General features: G+C 40.9%; 2 protein-coding genes across 12 annotated transcripts in view; both read right to left on the reverse strand.

Annotated features, from left to right (window-relative positions):
- Positions 1 to 3,829, reverse strand: part of ENOSF1 (enolase superfamily member 1) — a 29,429-nt gene extending 25,600 nt beyond the window's left edge. For 7 of the 11 annotated variants that reach the window (XR_012638091.1, XR_012638090.1, XR_012638088.1 and 4 more), the window contains exons 1-2: positions 3,662 to 3,829; positions 3,009 to 3,117 (exon numbers count right to left, since the gene is read on the reverse strand). Coding sequence is in view for 5 of the 11 variants with exons in the window: in XM_074944527.1 (XP_074800628.1) it covers positions 3,009 to 3,117; positions 3,662 to 3,745 (193 nt within the window). In the remaining 6 variants the exon portion in view is untranslated. The remainder of the gene's footprint in view (positions 1 to 3,008; positions 3,118 to 3,661) is intronic. The other 4 variants (XR_012638087.1, XR_012638086.1, XM_074944529.1 and 1 more) reach the window with 2 other exon arrangements.
- An 8,901-nt stretch (positions 3,830 to 12,730) lies between these two features.
- The window catches only part of YES1 (YES proto-oncogene 1, Src family tyrosine kinase), a 69,698-nt gene continuing 63,852 nt past the window's right edge, over positions 12,731 to 18,576 (reverse strand). Inside the window, exon 12 of the mRNA XM_074944532.1 lies at positions 12,731 to 15,742. Coding sequence (XP_074800633.1) covers positions 15,534 to 15,742 — 209 coding nt within the window. The 3' untranslated portion in view covers positions 12,731 to 15,533. The remainder of the gene's footprint in view (positions 15,743 to 18,576) is intronic.

Consider the following 18,576-nt stretch of genomic DNA (forward strand, 5'->3'; position numbering starts at 1 on the left):
CGTAACATATTTAGTATTGTCACTATACTTGAGTGGCAAGGTTTTAATGGACTATGATTTTGTGACTGTCATATTGTGATCCGAGAATGCCAGAATGCCGTTAGCTGAAAGGTTTCCAGGCAATAAAGCACTTATGAAGAGTTGCTTAGAGACCTACTTAGCAATTTTCTAAGAAAAAGTGGTGTGCAATGGATACATTGCTACTTCCTAAAGGCACAAATCTTACAATTGTTCAGAATGACCCTGGAAAGACAAAGGTTTGGTCCTGGATTGTAAACTTCCTCCCCCAAATCATCAGGCAGTATGTAATGATTAACACATTGCAGGCTTTGCATGCACAATGCTTACAAACTGACGCTAGCTTCTGACCAGATAGGGGATACGTGCAGTGCAGATGTGCCCTGGAGATGTAGAGCAAAGCTGAGAACCTGGGTCCTATCTGTTTAAGAGCTTGAGCATTCAATTATCTATGGACATGTGTAGCTAGGTGTATCTTGAACATACAGAAGAGCAGGAGGTGATTTTGCAAAGATAAATGTGTAAATAAATACACACAGATCGAGCCCTAAGAATCGATTTAAACCTATCCTTCCTTCCCTTTTCTTGCCAATACTAATGGCATCTATGTTTTCTTTCTCCAAATATTTTCTCCCTACTGCCATAATAAAAATATAAACTGATAGGCAGAAGACTGAGCCACACAGTTCAGATCATTTCACTTAGAGCAGTGGTTTTCAACCTTTTTTCATTTGCAGACTCCTAAAAAATTTCAAATGGAGGTGCAGACCCCTTTGGCAGTCTTAGTCTGCAGACCCCCAGGGGTCATGGACCACAGGTTGAAAAGCACTAACAGAGCAAGCCCACAGCCTTCCTTACCCTTTCACGATTTCATTCCACCCTTATAAAGAGAGTGTTATGGCTGCAACGGAACATCCTCCGTGAGCAAGAGAAGGCAAAGCTGCTATTGGAGTGAAGCAAGCATCACTGTGCGAGAAACCAAGCCATTTGTGTTTGCTAGGCCTCACCACCTCAAGGATGCTAGAATGCGATCTCAGCTGTGCCTTGCTGCAATACGTCTTCTATATAAAAGAGAAACTGCTTAGGCCTGAAACCTGGTGAACACTTAGGGGACATGGATTTTCATACCGTGCTCACTGCACTGCGTGAAAATGCTATTGATTTCTGAGCATATGGACTTGTTCTTGAAATGTGCTGAGCACTCTGGCCCCGATCCAGCCAAGCACTTAAGCACGTGCTTAACTTTAAGTGAGTGGGTCCCTCAACTTCAATGGGGCTACTCGGGTGCTCATGTGCATTGCTGGAGTGGAACCAGAGTGCTTGCAAGATGAAGCCGTTATGTAATTCATAAGGACACAGACATATCTCTAAGGGTCACCCATCAAACATCTAAGGCAACGGAGAGGTATTGGAGACTAACATTTAAACTTTAAATTACTAGGATGGACAAAGAGCCTAAGCCCCTGTCTATAGCAGGGAAATTTTCTAAAACTTTCTCACTGTTTGCAGTGGTGGCAGCCTTAGCGTAGACAGTCTCCCAGCACTTTAAACATCAGATCAATGAGACCTACTCCTAGAGGGATTACGTGACACAGTGATAAAAGGCTGACAGCCCATCTATACTACACTAGTAGTGTAAAAAGTTTGTCTCGCTCACCAACAGGAGCTGGTCCAATATTACCTCACCCACCTTTTCTCTCTAATATCCTAGGCCCAACATGGCTACAATGATGCTGCACACATTTAAGCGCAAGAAGCATTTGTCACTCCTCTTATTGAGGATTAAAAAATAAATAACTTAAATCGTGCCAACGACTATATCAGATACGCATACAAAGATTTCACAGTTAATTTGTGCAATAACTTTTCAAATCAAGTAATCTGGAGGTTCATATCTGCAAATGTCCATGGACATTTATACACAGCAGAGACACCCCAAATCCAGCCATTATTATTTTGACAATTTATGCAATGCACCCAAAAAGTGTATAGGTGTTTTACAGATTAAAAAAGAGGCATGCTCCATGCTTTTACCATCTAAGGCCCTGATTCTGCAAAGAGAGCTGAACAGATGTACAAATGGGTCCGGGGGCTAAGTCAATGGCGCTCGGTGGGTGCAGGGATTTGTTCACACGGTTCTCTACAGGATCAGGGCCTAATTTTCAGAAAGAAAATGCGATACAAAATGTAAATCACTGATACTATTCTCAAGTAAGTCTACGTGGCTAATGAGGGACTTAGCAGTATGAGAGGTTATTTGAACTGGCACAAATACCAAGGAGGGGAGAGGGCAGAGGGAAAACATATTTCCCCCCACCAAACTTTTTACTATTCTGTGAATGTTCTCACTGATGCCCTCTCACTGTTCACATTTTCCTCAATCGCCTCAAAATGTTTGTTGTTACACCAATGACCAGAAAAAGCTGTAACCCATGGTAACAAAATTGCCTGGCAAGGGCAATTTCAAAAGTCAGTTCTGTTTTCTGCATGGGGGTGGGGGAAAAGAGGGGAAGAAAGCAAGCAAGGACTGTTAAAAGCTTAAAGCATTTACAAGACATCAGCAAGTTTAGAATCAGGCAATCTGCAAGTCTGACAACTGCAGCCAGGATTAAAACTTTTTTGTAACAAACTCTTTTAGGGGAGATTATAAAGAGATTTTGCAGAAGAGCTACTCCAGTAAGTGATGTATTGGAACAAAAATCAAGAAAAGTGCTAAACTGCAACCTCTACAACCCTATAAGCTGCCCCAAGACCTATGGCTTTTTTTTTTTTAATTCAGCGATGGTAAAATTATAAATTTGTTAGTCTCTAAGGTGCCACAAGTACTCCTTTTCTTTTTGCGGATACAGACGAACCCAGCTGCTACTCTGAAACCTAAAATGGTCCTGTATTTCATTTTCAGAAATGGAGAAACTGCATTAGTCATTGAACCCAATACTTTCAGTGTGACTTGGGGCCCATTTGTGTTTAGGGACTGGATAATAACTTACCAACTTCTGTGCCTTTACCCAAAGTAAATGTTAATCCATAACCTTTGAGTCCATCACGGGCATCAGTTTCTATTACAACATAGGCAGCAGAATAGTCAGGGTCCGGGTGCTAAATTAAAGACCAAAAACAACACCCAATATTGGAGCAAGAAACTTACAAAGGAGGACTGACACGGATTCACCCGCCTTAGGTCACATACCTCTTAGAGCAACAAAAAGCACCACAAAGCACTGGCAAAGAGGGCAGCAATCTAGGTAATTTACAATTTGTGGCAAAATAAATATAGAAGTCTAGATTTGCGGGACTAAGGTAAGTCATCGCTCACTTGAACAGTGCAAGTCATTACAGGGGGAAGCGGACAGATTTTATCACCAGCATTTGATCTGAGCGAACGGAAAAGATTTACAGGCAAGAGGCTCACGGCCCAGGGGCTGCAGCCTCTGCCTCTAGCTCCAAGTCCCCTTGCCCTGTTTAATGCAGTATCCCCAAATCAGAGACCTTGGCTGCGCGCAGTCCGGCGCTGCGGCAGACCGGCCCGTGGAGCCCCCCGGACTCGCTGGGGCTGCGGAGGGGCTGGGGCAGCGGCTGCTCAGCGGCCCTGTGGCTACTGCAGCGCCGGAGAGCGGGAGGCAGCGGCGGCGGCAGCACTTACCATAGCATCGGAGCCATGGTGCCCCAGGGAGGTGGGGAAGCGGACGTCGCTCACCGCGAGCCCGGTGATCCTGCCCCGCACCATGGCCCGAGCCCAGCCCGGCCTCCTCCCGCCTCGAGACCACAGAGGCCGCGCGACGGACTCACCCACCAGCGAGCGCTCCTCCCACCGCCGCCACCCCTCACGGAGGCCACTCTCAGCGCTGATTGGTGCGCGGCCCCTTGGCCACGGGAGGTGTGATTGGCTACTCGGGGCGTTCTAGAACGTGGGGGCCGGGCGTTCTGCCGGGCCGGGAGATATAAGGGACGGGAGACTGGAGGAAGCGGCTGGGGTTAGCGGGCGCTCAGCCTGGGGTCGGCAGGAAGGATGATCCCCCTCCCCCGCTCAACGGATATTGGTACATTACAAAGTTGTGGTCGGAATCTAAATGGTCACAAAACTGGGACCCCAGAGCTTTGGTTTGGCTTGGTGTGGGAACGGTGGCCAGCGGGGGAATTTAGCCCAAAGCCAGCCCCAAATAAAATCCGAGGTGTTTGTATCCCGAGATTTGGTCTGGGGCCCTTGCCCCAAATTGCACAGCAGAGCAAAACTATTGTAGCAAATTTTACAAATGTTAACAGAAAGCATTGGTTGTTACATGTCATTATTTAAAAAAAACAATGTATATGTTGCCAACCCTTGGAATTGTATTGTGTGACATTGATAGGCCTAGTCTGCACTACATGGTTAGGCTGATATAAGCTGCCTTGCATCGACGTAGCTGTGCATGGGGCTTGTCTACACTACTTGCCAGATCGGCTGGCAGCAGTCGATCCAGCAGAGGTCTATTTATCGCATCTAGTAGAGACAAGATAAATCGACTGCTGAGCTCTCTCCCATCGACTCCAGTACTCCACCAGAACGAGAAGTGCAAGCGGAGTCGACGGGAGAGTATCAGCTGTCGACTTACCTCAGTGAAGACCCCGCGGTAAGTAGATCTAAGTATGTCAACTTCAGCTACTCTGTTCACGTAGCTGAAGTTGCGTATCTTAGATCGACCCCATGCAGTAGTATAGACAAGCCCTGAGAGTCTTCGATTAAATTTGGCTTCCACCATTGTAAATGCCTTTCTGTGCTGGTTTAGTAACACTACCTCCCCAAACAGCATAGAGTCACAGTCAATGTAATTAGGACAACACAGTGTCAGCGTAGACACAGTGTTGCTTACCTGAACTGTAACTGGTCTCCTGGAGCTGTCCCATAAAGCCTCACACTGACACTACAATCAATACAAGCAGTCCTGGTGGGACGTGCACTACTGACACCAGGAGCCAAGTGTGCATGTGCACAAATGAATTAATAACTATGGCAGCTGTATGCTGACATAATTTAAGTCAACATAATTTTATAGTGTAGACCAGGGATCGGCAACCTTTGGCATGCGGCCCATCAGGGAAAGCTGCTGGTGGGCCAGGCCGGTTTGTTTACCTGCAGCGTCCGCAGGTTCGGCTGATCCCAGTTCCCACTGGCTGCGGTTCACCGTTCCAGGCCAAAGGGGGCTGCGGGAAGTGGCATGGGCCGAGGGATGTGCTGGCCACCGCTTCCAGCAGCCCGTGGGAGCTGCGATCGGCCGAACCTGTGGACGCTGCAGGTAAAAAAAACTGGCCTGCCAGCGGCTTTCCCTGACGGGTCGCTTGCCAAAGGTTGCCAATTCCTGGTGTAGACATTGCTTTCTTGTTTTTCTTAATGCCCCTGCTGCTAGAGTCATAGGAAGACATGAGAATCTTGGCTTTCACTTAAAAGTAAGTTTCTAGCCTTCGTGATTGTGGAGAAAAGTTAAAAAAAAATGTGACCTAAGTGTGCTCTAAAGGTTAGACAACCAGAAAGCAAATCAAAAGCACAGAAAAGATACTGTTCTAAAGAGTCTGTTTATTTGTGGGGTGGGGGCTGACTCATTATTTTTGAATGCTTGGGGTTGGCAATACAAGGACTAGCAGTTTATGGGACTGTTTCCCAAGGAACCAAATTAAAATAATTACAATGAATGGCAAATTTCTGACGTGGTTTCTTGCCCTTCTTCTGAACCCCCTGGTTCTGGTCACTGTTAGAGGCAGGATACATAACCACTGGTCTGAATTCATAGAATCATAGGACTAGAAGGGACCTCGATAAGTCATATAGTCCAGTCCCCTGCACTCATGGCAGTGCTAAGTATTATTTAGACCATCCCTGACAGGTGTTTGTCTAACCTGCTCTTAAAAATCTCCAATGATGGAGATTCCACAACCTCCCTTGGCAATTTATTCCAGTGCTTAACTACCCTAACAGGACATTTTTCCTAATGTCCAACCTAAACCATCTTTGCTGCAATTTAAGCCCACTGCTTCTTGTCCTATCCTCAGATGCTAAGGAGAATAATTTTTCTCCCTCCTTCTTCATAGAATCATAGAAGGTTAGGGTTAGAAGAGACCTCAGGAGGTCATCTAGTCCAGCCCCCTGCTCAACCTTTGTAACAACGTTTTATGTACTTGAAAACTGTTGTCCCCTCTCAGTCTTCTCTTCTCCAGACTAAACAAACCCATTTTTTCAGTCTTCCCTCATAGGTCATGTTTTCTAGACCTTTAATAATTATTGACATTTGACAATCATTCCAGACATTTAATCATCTTGTCTGGACTTTACTCACCAATTTTGTGAAATGGATTTGTCAAACCTTGCTGTGGGAGAGAGGGGAGATCACCCTTTGCTACTAATCCTGATGTTAGGATTACACCAAAGGAAATATCTATTTATAAGTACCACATGCACATGGTATCCATATTACTTAATTCAATAACAGCCTGAAAAGGCTTTGAGTGCTGAGGCTATTTTAATGACAATGGCTCTGCAGGATATGTTATGCTTTCTAATAATCTACTCATTTGTACGTTAACCCCAGCTAAGCAGTCAATCAGGCTTTGCCTTCATGAATCACTCTCTGCAAATAGCTGTCTTTGTGACAAATGTGTTGAGAAGATTAAATGTAATGTTTCCACCACAGTGTTTCTGGTAATTATGGCACTTGTGTGACTGTACTAAACATTTAAGGGCGCGTCCATAAATTACATAATACTTTTTTATGGATCTGCAAGACCAACCCACCACTTTGTAATATTAAAACAAACTCACACAATTAAGAGCCCATCCATTCCTTAATGATTATCTAATTTATGGACAGCAATGAAGTACTTCATTGTTGAACATTCCCCCCGATTGTGGTTTGTACAGGAAATAATGAGGCACCCAAGAAAGCCATCATGGAATCCCCATAGATTGTTCAAGAGGACAAGAAATAGTATCTCCAATAAAATGTCTATTTTTGATTTAAATCCAGGCCCTTGAATACTAAATTAAAATGGAAATGCAGAAGAAAACCTCCATTTATTGCACTTGAAACTCTTTATTACAGAAGAATGAAGATACATAGAAGTAATAAAACATTAAAATGAAAAATTATGATAATCATACTAAAAGTGAAAAGAAGTAGAGGAGTAATACAGACTCAACTTGGATAAAACAAAAACACACAATTACTTTGCTGACAGCAATAGAGGGCTGACCTTGCTCCCTCTTAACTTTGGGGGCCATTCCTGTTAGCACCGGATCTGGAATGTAAAAGTTTTCAGTATGCCATTTGTTTAATTGTAGCCCAGCCCTGAGGTGCGACTGCCTTCTCCCTTTCCTCCTCAGGGTTATGGGTCCTTGTTTCACCTATATGGGTGCCTCCACCCAAGCAAACCCCTTAATGCAGAGAACACAGAGGGCTTGTCTCCTGGCAAAATATTTAATATAATCTCATACAGAGGGGGTGTCAGAGCACACAGAACTAAACTAGCTATCACAATTCCCACAGTAATAAAACAGTAACTGGGTCTTTATTAGGTATGGGGAACTCAGGATAAGGGACAGTGGAACAGGAGATTAGGATAAAGAGACAAAACAACAATATCTAACACTAGCCCTCCCAATATTTACAGCCAGTACAAACCTCCCAGCACCTGGATAGGCAGATAGTGATCTTAAGCTCAGTCTTTCACAGAATCATAGAAGACTGGGGTTGGAAGAGACCTCAGGAGGTCATCTAATCCAACCTCCTGCTCAAAACAGGATCAACCCCAACACCCCTCTTTGATGGGTGGTGCAGCGCTGATGTCCATGGTGGGCTTAAAACAAAATAAAAAAATTAACAAACCAGGGTATTCTCTCAAAGTATGTGTACCAAGGACGGTAAGATCTTCCTTGGTGCTCTGGTCTGGATTCCAATGTGCAGTTAGGCTGGATCTCCTTAGTCTTCAGAGTTTCTGGTCTCTGCTGTTTAGTGACCCAGAAATCCCAAAAGGACTCAAAATCTTTCCTTGGGTAGAAATGTGGAGGGGCAACGCAAAAGGACCTTTCTGGCAGAGATGCGTCTCTCCCTGCTATACTTCCAACACAGCTAAAACCAAAAGTAAAATCAAACTCTTTGTCTCTGAGTTCTGGCTTATGATTTGTTCAGGTAATGTTGCTCACCAGTTCTATCTTCACCCTGGACCCTAAGCAATCTGAGAAACAGAATCCTGAATCTTTTCCACCATTGCTGCTGTAATCCAGGGTGAGTCCCCTAAATGCTCAGTGCAGTATTTCAGCAGCAGCATCTCCAGGGTGTTACATCATAACTGCTCTAAAACAGCATTTTTCTGTGCTCAGTGCATGTGCAGGACATTAAAGGCAAGTCAATTAACTATATATTTACCGCTTTTCACATTCTAATTTAAAAGGATAGCTGTGATGGAGTTTAATCTGGAGCCTTTAAATTTTTGGTGTTATTCTCAGATTTGCATATTTGTGCCCATACACTATGTAACCACATTCAGGAGCAGAGAATCCACTGAAGTGAAAGAAAAGTTGTCTCAAGGAGAATGTAAACCTCACTCCTGATCAGTTTCCACTTTTAGAAAGTTTAGTTAGCACAAATTTGACTATTGCTATTCCTGGGAAGGGCTCCCCCCGCCTTTACATTCCTTTTGATTTGTTTACTTTACACAGGATGCTCACCATTCAACCTCACACTGAGAGCCCACATCAGCACGTATTCTAGCAATTTCAGATATTCTGATGCATGATCTCTTTAGGATTGCTGCAGTGCCTCTGTGGTTACAAGGCAGCTGCATAGCTTTTGATGTCAAGGAGCTGTTGAAATGCACACAAGTTTTCCAAGGTCATTTACTTTGAGACTGTGTGCATGTCTAATCTTTAGAGCAGGAGACTAGGAGGGGAGATGTGTGAATCAAACACTAAATTTGCTGAATAGATAAATATAATATTGGCAATATTTAGCTCATCAGAATTTACACCTCCCAGTTTGTTGCTAACAGCCATAAATAACTCCAAGCTTTGAGTTTATGCCAGCATCATCCCTGCATCATCACATGGAGAGCAAAAAGAAAAACTGCAGCACTGCACCTCTCCGTTTGAGAGAAATAGAAGAATCTTAGGTGAGCTGGAAGTGAAGATCCTGGCTAGCCCCACTCTTTCCTGGACCTTGCTGGTGATGGTTGCATAGTAGATAGGAGACAAGAGAATGAAAACTGCTGGGTAATTACCACACCCCCTTGATTTCAGATAGCAGAAGAAGTGCGTGCACATCTGTGTGGCTTCCCAGCAATCACGCCAGGCTAACTCCATCTGTGTAGATCTTGCTAGCCTCTTTAGGATTATGAACTTCCTGGCAGATAACCCTCTTTCGCTGATATAAAGAACCCAGAAATGTAAAACAGAGCCTCAGCTTTCATTTAAATAAAAGGCAAACATTTTTAAACTTGAGTTAGGCTAACTTGAAAAATAGGGATTTAAATCCACACTTTAGGTATCTAATGTTTGTTTGAGAGATGCTGAGCACCCACATCTCCCACTGACTGCAGATGCTCTGCACCACTGGGAAAAACGTTTGGCCACTTATTTCAGTGCTGGATTTAGCTTTCTAAGTTGAAGCACCGGTGTTTAAAAATGTTGTCTTAGCTTTCCCTTTTACTTGCCCAAAGAGCCCTGAAAATAGAGTTGTCAACTAACCAAGAGAGTTGAAAGCTTGTCACTGATTTCCCTAAAGATTACAGATTATTCACTACCCACCCCCCCCGCCCACAGATGTCCAGGGGTAGGCTGTGATCCTGATTTTTGGAGGACTCCAGATGAATTTGGAATTACATTACTGCTGATGGCACTAGGGCTACCACAAGTTTCCTCCTGCCAGGTAGCATCTCATAGCTAGGCTTGTACATTTGCTGAACACACAATGTGACAGACAACAAACATGGAGAGCTCAATAGCATGTTAGACAGCAGGAGCTAGTGGGCTATATATTGGCAGAGAACAAAGAATGCTGCTATTTAACATCTCCCTCCCTGTCCATTCTTTTATATAAAATAAATTTTGTGTTTGGATGTTAAATAACCCTCCCACACCAGTCACATTAGCCCTGGACAGTGGGGTGTTCATGGTAGTCAAGTCAGTTAGGTGCAGTAGAAAGAGAGCGGCATGGGCCTGGTGCAAGGCATGAGACCTGAACCAAAGTCAGCAAAAGTTATGCTCTGAGCAACAGTCAGGCCCTGTCAAAAGCAGGTGCTTGCCTGCAAATTAGTGTCCGGTACACGAACTTGGCACCCGTATTGCTAGCATTGCTAAAACACACTCTGAATATGTAAACACAGTCCGGCAGGCCAGCACAGGAACACCCCAACCTAGCACATGATAAAATGGTTTGACATGTGAATAGTGAAAATTTGCCTGAAACAGCAGGAGTAGGAGTGCAAAGACAGGTGTTGAATAGGAATGTTTTGTCTGAAACATCAGGATAAAAGTACAAGAGGCGGTAACAAACATGTCATGAAACGTGTAAAGGTGATATGTAAGTTGTTGATCCCATACTGTTTGTTTCCGTCTATAAATGTTGGGATACATCACCTTAACCCTTCGTCTGGCCTAGGGGACAGTGGAAAGTCCTGCCGTTGACCAAGCTGGTCCATTGTCACAGGCATAAGTGTGTTAGTGTACCTGTAACCATTGAGCCAGGCTATTAAACCAAGTCTTGGGGTCTTATTGGTCAATTCCGTCAGAGCCTGCTGTATGGGCTATCTGGCCAGAGCCAGTACAGCACGCAAAAAGAAAACACACATGCAGCTGAACATCTGACAACATCTGACAACATTAGGTTTCTGAAGTGATGATGAAACACTATTTGGGAGATCCACCCAAAGCCAGCAAGGTCAGCTCTGGCCACAAACCTTGTGCTCCTTATCAACTTATCATACATGCAGTCAGCTGTTGAGGAGCCCGCAGTTGCCTGAATCCATTCTGATGTCTTCAAGGTTGGTCTCATTTTTGAGAAAGCCAAGTGATAGGTAAGTTCTCTTCCCAATTTGTGGCATTTTCAGGGTGGTGAGGTTACCTTTTTTGAGGTGGGGGGCTTGGTTCAGCAAAATCAGGAAACATTTGTCCAGCTCCTATAGCACTGGCACTTTCAAACTCTAGAGCAGAGAGAAGTCCCAACATGCACATGACTATTAGAAAATGAATGAGAGAGAGCGAGGCGCAGAACCTGGCACTAATTCAAATCCAGCTGAGGGCAAGGAAAAATAAAAGTTATTACCATTTAATGGATATTCAGGGCCTCATACAAAATGCACTGACACATTCACATCATAGTTAGTGCACACTTGTTGACGGTTTCTAGTGGAAGCCCAGGAATGAAAAATAAAAAAAAAACCTATTGACAGGGCAGAAGGAACACTTTCAGTGCTCCTTGTAGCTATCCTATGGATAAAGAGAAGACTGTCTTCACAGTTGTCAAGCTGGCATCTGTTGTTTGTAGCATTGCTGAAGCCATGTTTGTCCCAGAATATGAGAGAGACAAGGTGGGTGAGGTCATATCTTTTATTGGACCAACTTCTGTTGGTGAAAGAGACAAGCTTTCAAGTTACACAGATCTCTTCAGGCATCTATCACTCTATTCACAGATAAAGTTTTTATTCAGCTCCTCCTTTGTAAATTCTGATTTCTCCCCAGGCCCCACTGTACACAGTCTAAAACTGGCCCTTAATTTTTTAAAAAGAAAAATGGCATTTAGGGACAGTATGTGTTTTCTCTCATTAAAATAAGTGAGAAACTCAGAAGAAAGTGGCAGTGTTCAGCAACTGTAGAGCAGAGTGCAAATGATCTGAAATTTTTATACTATCGAGTTTATTCTCATTTAACACAATAGTATGACTGAAATTTTTTTCTGAAAAATATTATACAACAGAAATAAGTTTGTACACACAACCAGCTAAAGAAAATTTAATTCCTCACTGTTTTGTGATAAACTTAATCACTAACAATATTTTGATTCATTTCAACAAGAACTCCCAGTGTATTCTGCAGCAAAACCCTGGCATTTTGTGGCAGGCTGGTGGAAATGCTAAGTTCTACAGCACCTTTAGATAAAATATTTAAAACAGAAATTTTATTGGGTTAAGCATGAAAATGAACAATTCCTTCACTATAACTGAGGTACTTATTTTGATATTAAATTTAGTTATTTTAAAGTTTTATCCACTTTTCCAGTTTTTAATTTGCCACAGATCACCACTTTTAGGGTTACCATCATCTTAGATGAAAGGGGAAGATTGCAGAACTCTGAATTGTTTCAGACTGTCTGCAGGTTCATGAAGACAACACTGCATTGGTTTATGTTTTGTTTACCTTTTCAAGGTCCTCTTCACAACCCATGAGAGCTAGAAACAAGAAAAAAAACCTATGGCACAATACTATATGAAGGGTACAATTCCATAGCTGCAAGACCCAGGAATATACAAAGCCCTTTTTATAACTAAGCTAAAGTAGCTACTTATTTTCTCTAAAGAGTAGGCACATACACAATGTTTGTACTTTTGGAACTTTAATTACTCAAAAGTAATATAAAAATATTTTAAAAATACTAAAGCTTGAGAACACTGCATGATAGAAACAGTTTGAAAGTCTTCCACAAAAAATGTATATGACAAAACTGATGAACAATTATTTGAGTACAATTTTTACCAGAAATATTACATAAAATGTTCCCATTTAAAATCAATAATAAAAAATAAACATTGATTACACTACAGGAAATACTAAAAATATGGTAAACTTCGCAGTTTATAACTTGTGTAGAAAGAATCTTTTGTTTGTAATTTTATATTAGAATTGTTTGATGTAGCTTAGAAAACATTTTAACGAGTAGTACAGTCTTAATATACAGTGGCCCTCCTCTACAGTTGAGAATTTGGGATTGACTGTAAGTGCCATTGAATGATAGTGGTCATAGTGACAGCTGATGTTTCTTAACTTTAGCAACAAGTTATGTCTATCACAAGAGTGGATTTATGACTTCCCAGAACAATTACACAGAAATCAGTAATAGCTATTGACAACAGATAAGGTACAAGAGAGCAAACAAATGCTTGTCTGTAGTAAGGTGATGCCCAACTAGAGGATTTTGTTTATTTTGGAATTTCTCTTATGGGAATTCACTTAATGCCGGTTCCTTGTAAGAGTTGTAAGATTAGATAGGATTTGTTCTAAATGATCACCACTAAGGAGTTCTGGAGTGCTCTAGAAAATCTTCACTTTCACAATAGATTTCACAATTCAAATGTCTCAAAAAGTGTATTAAAAATAGCTTAAACAGAAAAAAAAATCAAAACTCCGTTCTCTGCAGCTTCAAAAAATTTTCCTCCAAAAAGCAGCTAGCAGATGAAGTAGTTTTGAAACCAAACAATTTTATCTTTTTTAAAATAAATCAGATGCAATGAGGGAGACATTTATTTCAAACCAATTCTGCAAAAGAATTCCACAGTGCCATACTTTATAAAAATAATTATATAATTAAACTTATTACTATTACATAAAAAGCGTGAATGTGAACTTTGAAATTTTTGTTAGGGTAAGATCCATATCAATGTCTTGAGGTGAAGGACGGTTAAAAATAAAAATTTCATATACATACAGAAACTCTTTCTGGAGAAGTTCTATAATACACAACCATTTACAATGAACGAACTCATTAAGTTAGTGTTTTATTTCTTTACTATACAAATGTTATTACAAGGAATTGTTCCATTCAGTCATTAAAATCCAATTAATGCCAGCAACATTTTCTGGCATTTTTATTGTAACTGTATTAATACATAAACTTGCACGATTGTGTTACCCATTTTAAAATATTCAGAAAAAATTACAATTCCATAGTGTTCTTGGTTTTTTACATAAAGCCCTTTTAAAATTTGATAAATCACGCGTGTATAGAAGATAAGGGAAAATGCAAAATGATGGCACTGTTCTTACAAAGTTTCATTTAGTGGAGAGATTCAGTATGAAGAATGTAGTGTAAACATGTGAAAAACAATTTTTAGTACCAGAACTACATTGCCCACTTGCATGAAATTCATTTGTCAGATAGTGTTACACTGATAATATGATCATCATCATGATACCAGAGAAAACCGTTTAGTTTCATAATTAAAGTATGTTAGCTTAATTTGAAAATTCCAAACTTCATGCCACCAGATGAACAGAGGACATGAAGTTATTGCTAGATATGTCAGTAGTTGAAGAAAATATCATAGATTTAGTGTGAGCTGAATGCCAGCAAAGGTTTGTCATCACTGTATTATGTCAATATTAAATATACTTTATCCGTCTAATTTTTAAGCCTTCACATTTTCTTCTTCTATTTATTCTCACTTAAATAATTCTGTGTGTAAGAGTCTTTAAAGTCACGAAAAGCAAAAGTGCAATCAAATCCCTGAACTAGTGTAATTTTACATTTGTGGCACCCATCACTGTTAATACATACTAGCCACATCCCACAGTACCAAATCTGTGTTTTAATGTGTACTGTCTAAAGGTGGCCATTTACCAGCTAAGGTCTTGATCGTGCAATGAGCTTTGTTTAGGTAGTCTTCCCACACAGAGCTCATTGTAGGATTGGAGCTTAAAAGTTTAGAGAATTTTAACCTCTGATTGTACTGTATGGTTTCAAGTTCAAACTTTATCATATTTTATCAACACAACTTTATAAAATATTACCTCATTTTCTCGTTATCTTCATTATTCTTAACTATGCAGAAAAAAATAAAAATGAAAAATCTCACGCTACTTTCCAGTTACATTAATACAAATATGAACACAGTGCATTATGCTCTCCAATTCCACTACTGAGGTCTAGCATTTAATCAAGTTTGTCATACACTGTTTAAATTTCTGTTTTAACCTTGTCTATCCTAATTAAGTCCATGCAAGAGGAAGCTTAAACTGAAGATTACTATCAATATCTCAGATATGGCGGTATCATCTTTAAGAAAAAGTCCATCTAATTCTGAACACAGGAAATTTTATAGACCTGGAATGGAATTGTTTGGTCCCATAAAGTTCCTTTGTTTAAAATTTTTCCACCCCAAGCTCGTGTGTAATTTAAGACAATTCTCCCTTTAACAGATTATTATTAAATGTTAGGGAAATAAAAGGTAAAGAATTTAAAACATTAGGGGTTTTTCTTGCTAGTAATTGTCATGCTGACACTCACTTTACCACTGAGCAACTTCAGAAAGCTCCTTTTGGACCCTGAAATCAGTTTGGGGGGTAGAGGGGGGAGAGATAAAGGGGCGAAATCACATCATTGGTAAGTTAGGGTATAACAGTTTAAAAGTGGTTTTGTGCAACTGTATTATGGAATTCCAGTTTGCCATTAAATGCATGCAGAGTGAAGATTTTCTTTCCTTGGATTCCTTTAAAGAAGCGAGGAACTCTTTGAAAGTCCTTTACATTTGGCAGATTTGTGCATGTTATGTAGGTTGTTGGCTTATAAATTGTCTCCAGGCTGGTACTGTGGTTCTGTAGCAGTGAAGTAGTCTTCCAAGAAAGACTGAATATATTCAAATGTTGGTCTTTCATCAGGGTCCTTCTTCCAACACAGTTTCATTAACTCATGGAGAGACTCTGGACAGCCCTGTGGGCAAGGCATCCTATACCCACGTTCTACTTGTTCCAGAACTTCACGATTCACCATCCCTACAATAAAGAATTTTAGGTGTTAATGACATTACACAAAGAACAGTTTACAAAAATCCCTCAGCTTTTTTCTGGCATCAGACCACCTGAGAGTTAAATATAACTGTACTATCACAAGGGACTCTTCACTATAGACACAGTCTGTTGGATTAATTTTGTAAATTTTAAAATAAGTATATTTTCTGAAATATTCAGTTACACCCATGTTTCTCAAATAGTTAGTACTGGCCCATCCTCATGCTTCTCCAAATACTTTTGCTAAAGAACATTTCCTATTTACTTGGAGAAAATTCCTGCAAAGGATATCCCCACAAAAAGACCCTTACTCCTGTCTGGAGTTCTATTCATTGGCCACTTGATCTGAACAGAATACTAAAAGAGATTCTGTATACTAAAGTTCAGTTGATAACTTGCCCAGAACAAAAGTGATATATAAACTCAAATCAACACAACAAAATATTTCATATTATTTACATTTATTGATCTAAAACCTGTGGAACCCTTCCATAAGGCAGCCATTTTCAACACATACTGTACAGATTCTGGCTGCAGACAGCATCAGGTTGCTGTAAGTCAGGGAAGCCCCAAATCTGAAATTTCAGAAGCGAGCAGGTAGCAAGCAAGTTTAATATACTCCTGTACTCAGTACTCTTAAACCTTATCAGTGGGATTTAAGATACTATGGGGTTCTAAAGGACTTTACATTTAACCATGCAATAATTAAATTGCAAGGCAAAAAACTACATAATTGTAATTAGAATAAAAATTATAGAATACATTTTACATTTCAAAAAGAGTAAGAGCAGGATTTTCCAAAACAGGAGCTTAAAGTTAGGCTCCTAACTCTATATTTATCTGCCTAAATGAATAATTAAGTTTTTTTTAAAAAAATACTCAGTACCACCCGGCTCCCACATTTTTCTGTTTTTGAAAATGTTGGCTTTTGAAGGATTCATTTATGAAAATCATCAAAATATTTCCCTATACACAAACAGTTCAGAATTTCAGAATATACTTTGTTAGGTAAATAGCAGTCCTAGTTCAGGAAAGAGGTGTTTGCTGAGATTTTCAAGAGAGCCTACAAGAGCATGGTTTTGGATGCCTAACTAACTCTCAGGCTTCTTTGAAAGTCTCAGCCATAATGGTTAAGTGACACTGCTTAAGCAATGCACTTTGCTTTCTTCTCTACAGCCATGGAGGTCCACAGCTGTCCAAATGGTGTTCTGCATAGGAGTCCGTGGTCGGCAGATTTTAGGGACCTGGGGAGTAGATGCCTGCATGCTGTGGAGCCTTACTTTTTAGGAGCTCCCTGCACTTTGTCATCATGACTGGTGGAAGGGCAGAGGCAGTCCACCAAAAAAACAGAGTTAGGGTAGGGTAGGGTTACCGGATAGCAACAGTGAAAAAACAGGACAGGGGTGGGGGGTAATAGGTGCCTATATAAGAAAAAGTCCCCAAAAAAGGGACTGTCCCTTTAAAAACGGGACATCTGGTCACCCTAGGCTAGGGGATCTTCCCCTCCATGATCCAGCTGCCACTGTTTCCTGCACCAAGTTGGTGCAATAGCAGTATTTGCTACTGCAGTCTCAAGGCTGTAGCAGCAGTAGCAGCAGCTGCCAGAGTGGTTCCATTGCTTGGGGGTACTAGATACTGCATGTAAGTTTCACCTCCAGTCTCTATAAAACCACTAGTGTTAAATCCTGCTGCTTGGGCTTGGCCCAGATAAAAGGATTTGGTCCTAAAGAAGCGGGACTAATTATGACACTCAAGTATGGGTTAAAATATTTTAGCTTAGGACTTGTCATCTTGTCATCATAGTGTTTATTCGTACTGGATCACTGAAATAGTTTTTTGGAAATTAATGGTATGAGTCACAACAGCATTAAAATCCTGAGGTATCAAAATTATGCTAAAAGCGAGTGTTCTGGACTTGCCTACTTTCTGAGAGAAGACTCTTAATTGCAAATCTTACCCTTCTGACACTCAAAAATATTATGCCTTCTTTAGGAATAAATGTTGCACCCCTGTCCTTTTGGTTGGTTATAGCCTGGTAAGTATTACAAATTGGTGTGATTCTGATGCACAGGGATGCAGAATGTGTTATGATGCAGGAACTCCTCTAGTAGGTTCTATACCCTCACATATTAGAATGTTATACTCTGCAGAGCCCATCCATAGCAGCACGCAGGGAAGATTTTGAGGACATAGCATGGCCAATGCACCCTCAATTATGCAGGTCCGCTGATCTCCTCCTCCAGCAGGTGGCAGTAGCAGCCACAGAACACTAACCTACGGTGTAAAAATACTTTACCCTCGAAACTCATAGCACTCACCCATGTACAGGGAAGAGGATTTGGCATGTAGCAATGTAATGTAACGAGTACTATGCTTTTTACAACACTGGCAAAAAACACAAGAACCAACAAACAAAAACCCCACAAAACCAACAAAAATCCAAACAGAGCAAAACCACAAATCAAACCCAAACATTTAAAAGTAATGAATATCAATCAACTACACTAATTAAACATCCTTAGGCCCTGAGTCAAGACAACTTTCTGTGATGGAAGAAAAATTTCCCAGTTTCTCAATTTATTTATTAATAAGGCCCAAGCTGCATGTAGTGTTATAGAAACAGGGCTTGACATTTCTCTTTTTGCAACTTTATATAATGGAGCACTATACACCATTACTTTCCTCCTGGAAAATCATTTTACTCCTCTAATATTCTGTTAAAGGGTAGCTTTGCTTTCTCCAATAATATCTGAAGTGGAGTATGTTAAAATGGCTAACAGTCTAATCTATTAGGAGAAAGACAAGTTTCTTCTGTTAGA

Source organism: Natator depressus, chromosome 2, assembly GCF_965152275.1.
Source record: "Natator depressus isolate rNatDep1 chromosome 2, rNatDep2.hap1, whole genome shotgun sequence".
NCBI lineage: Eukaryota > Metazoa > Chordata > Testudines > Cheloniidae > Natator > Natator depressus.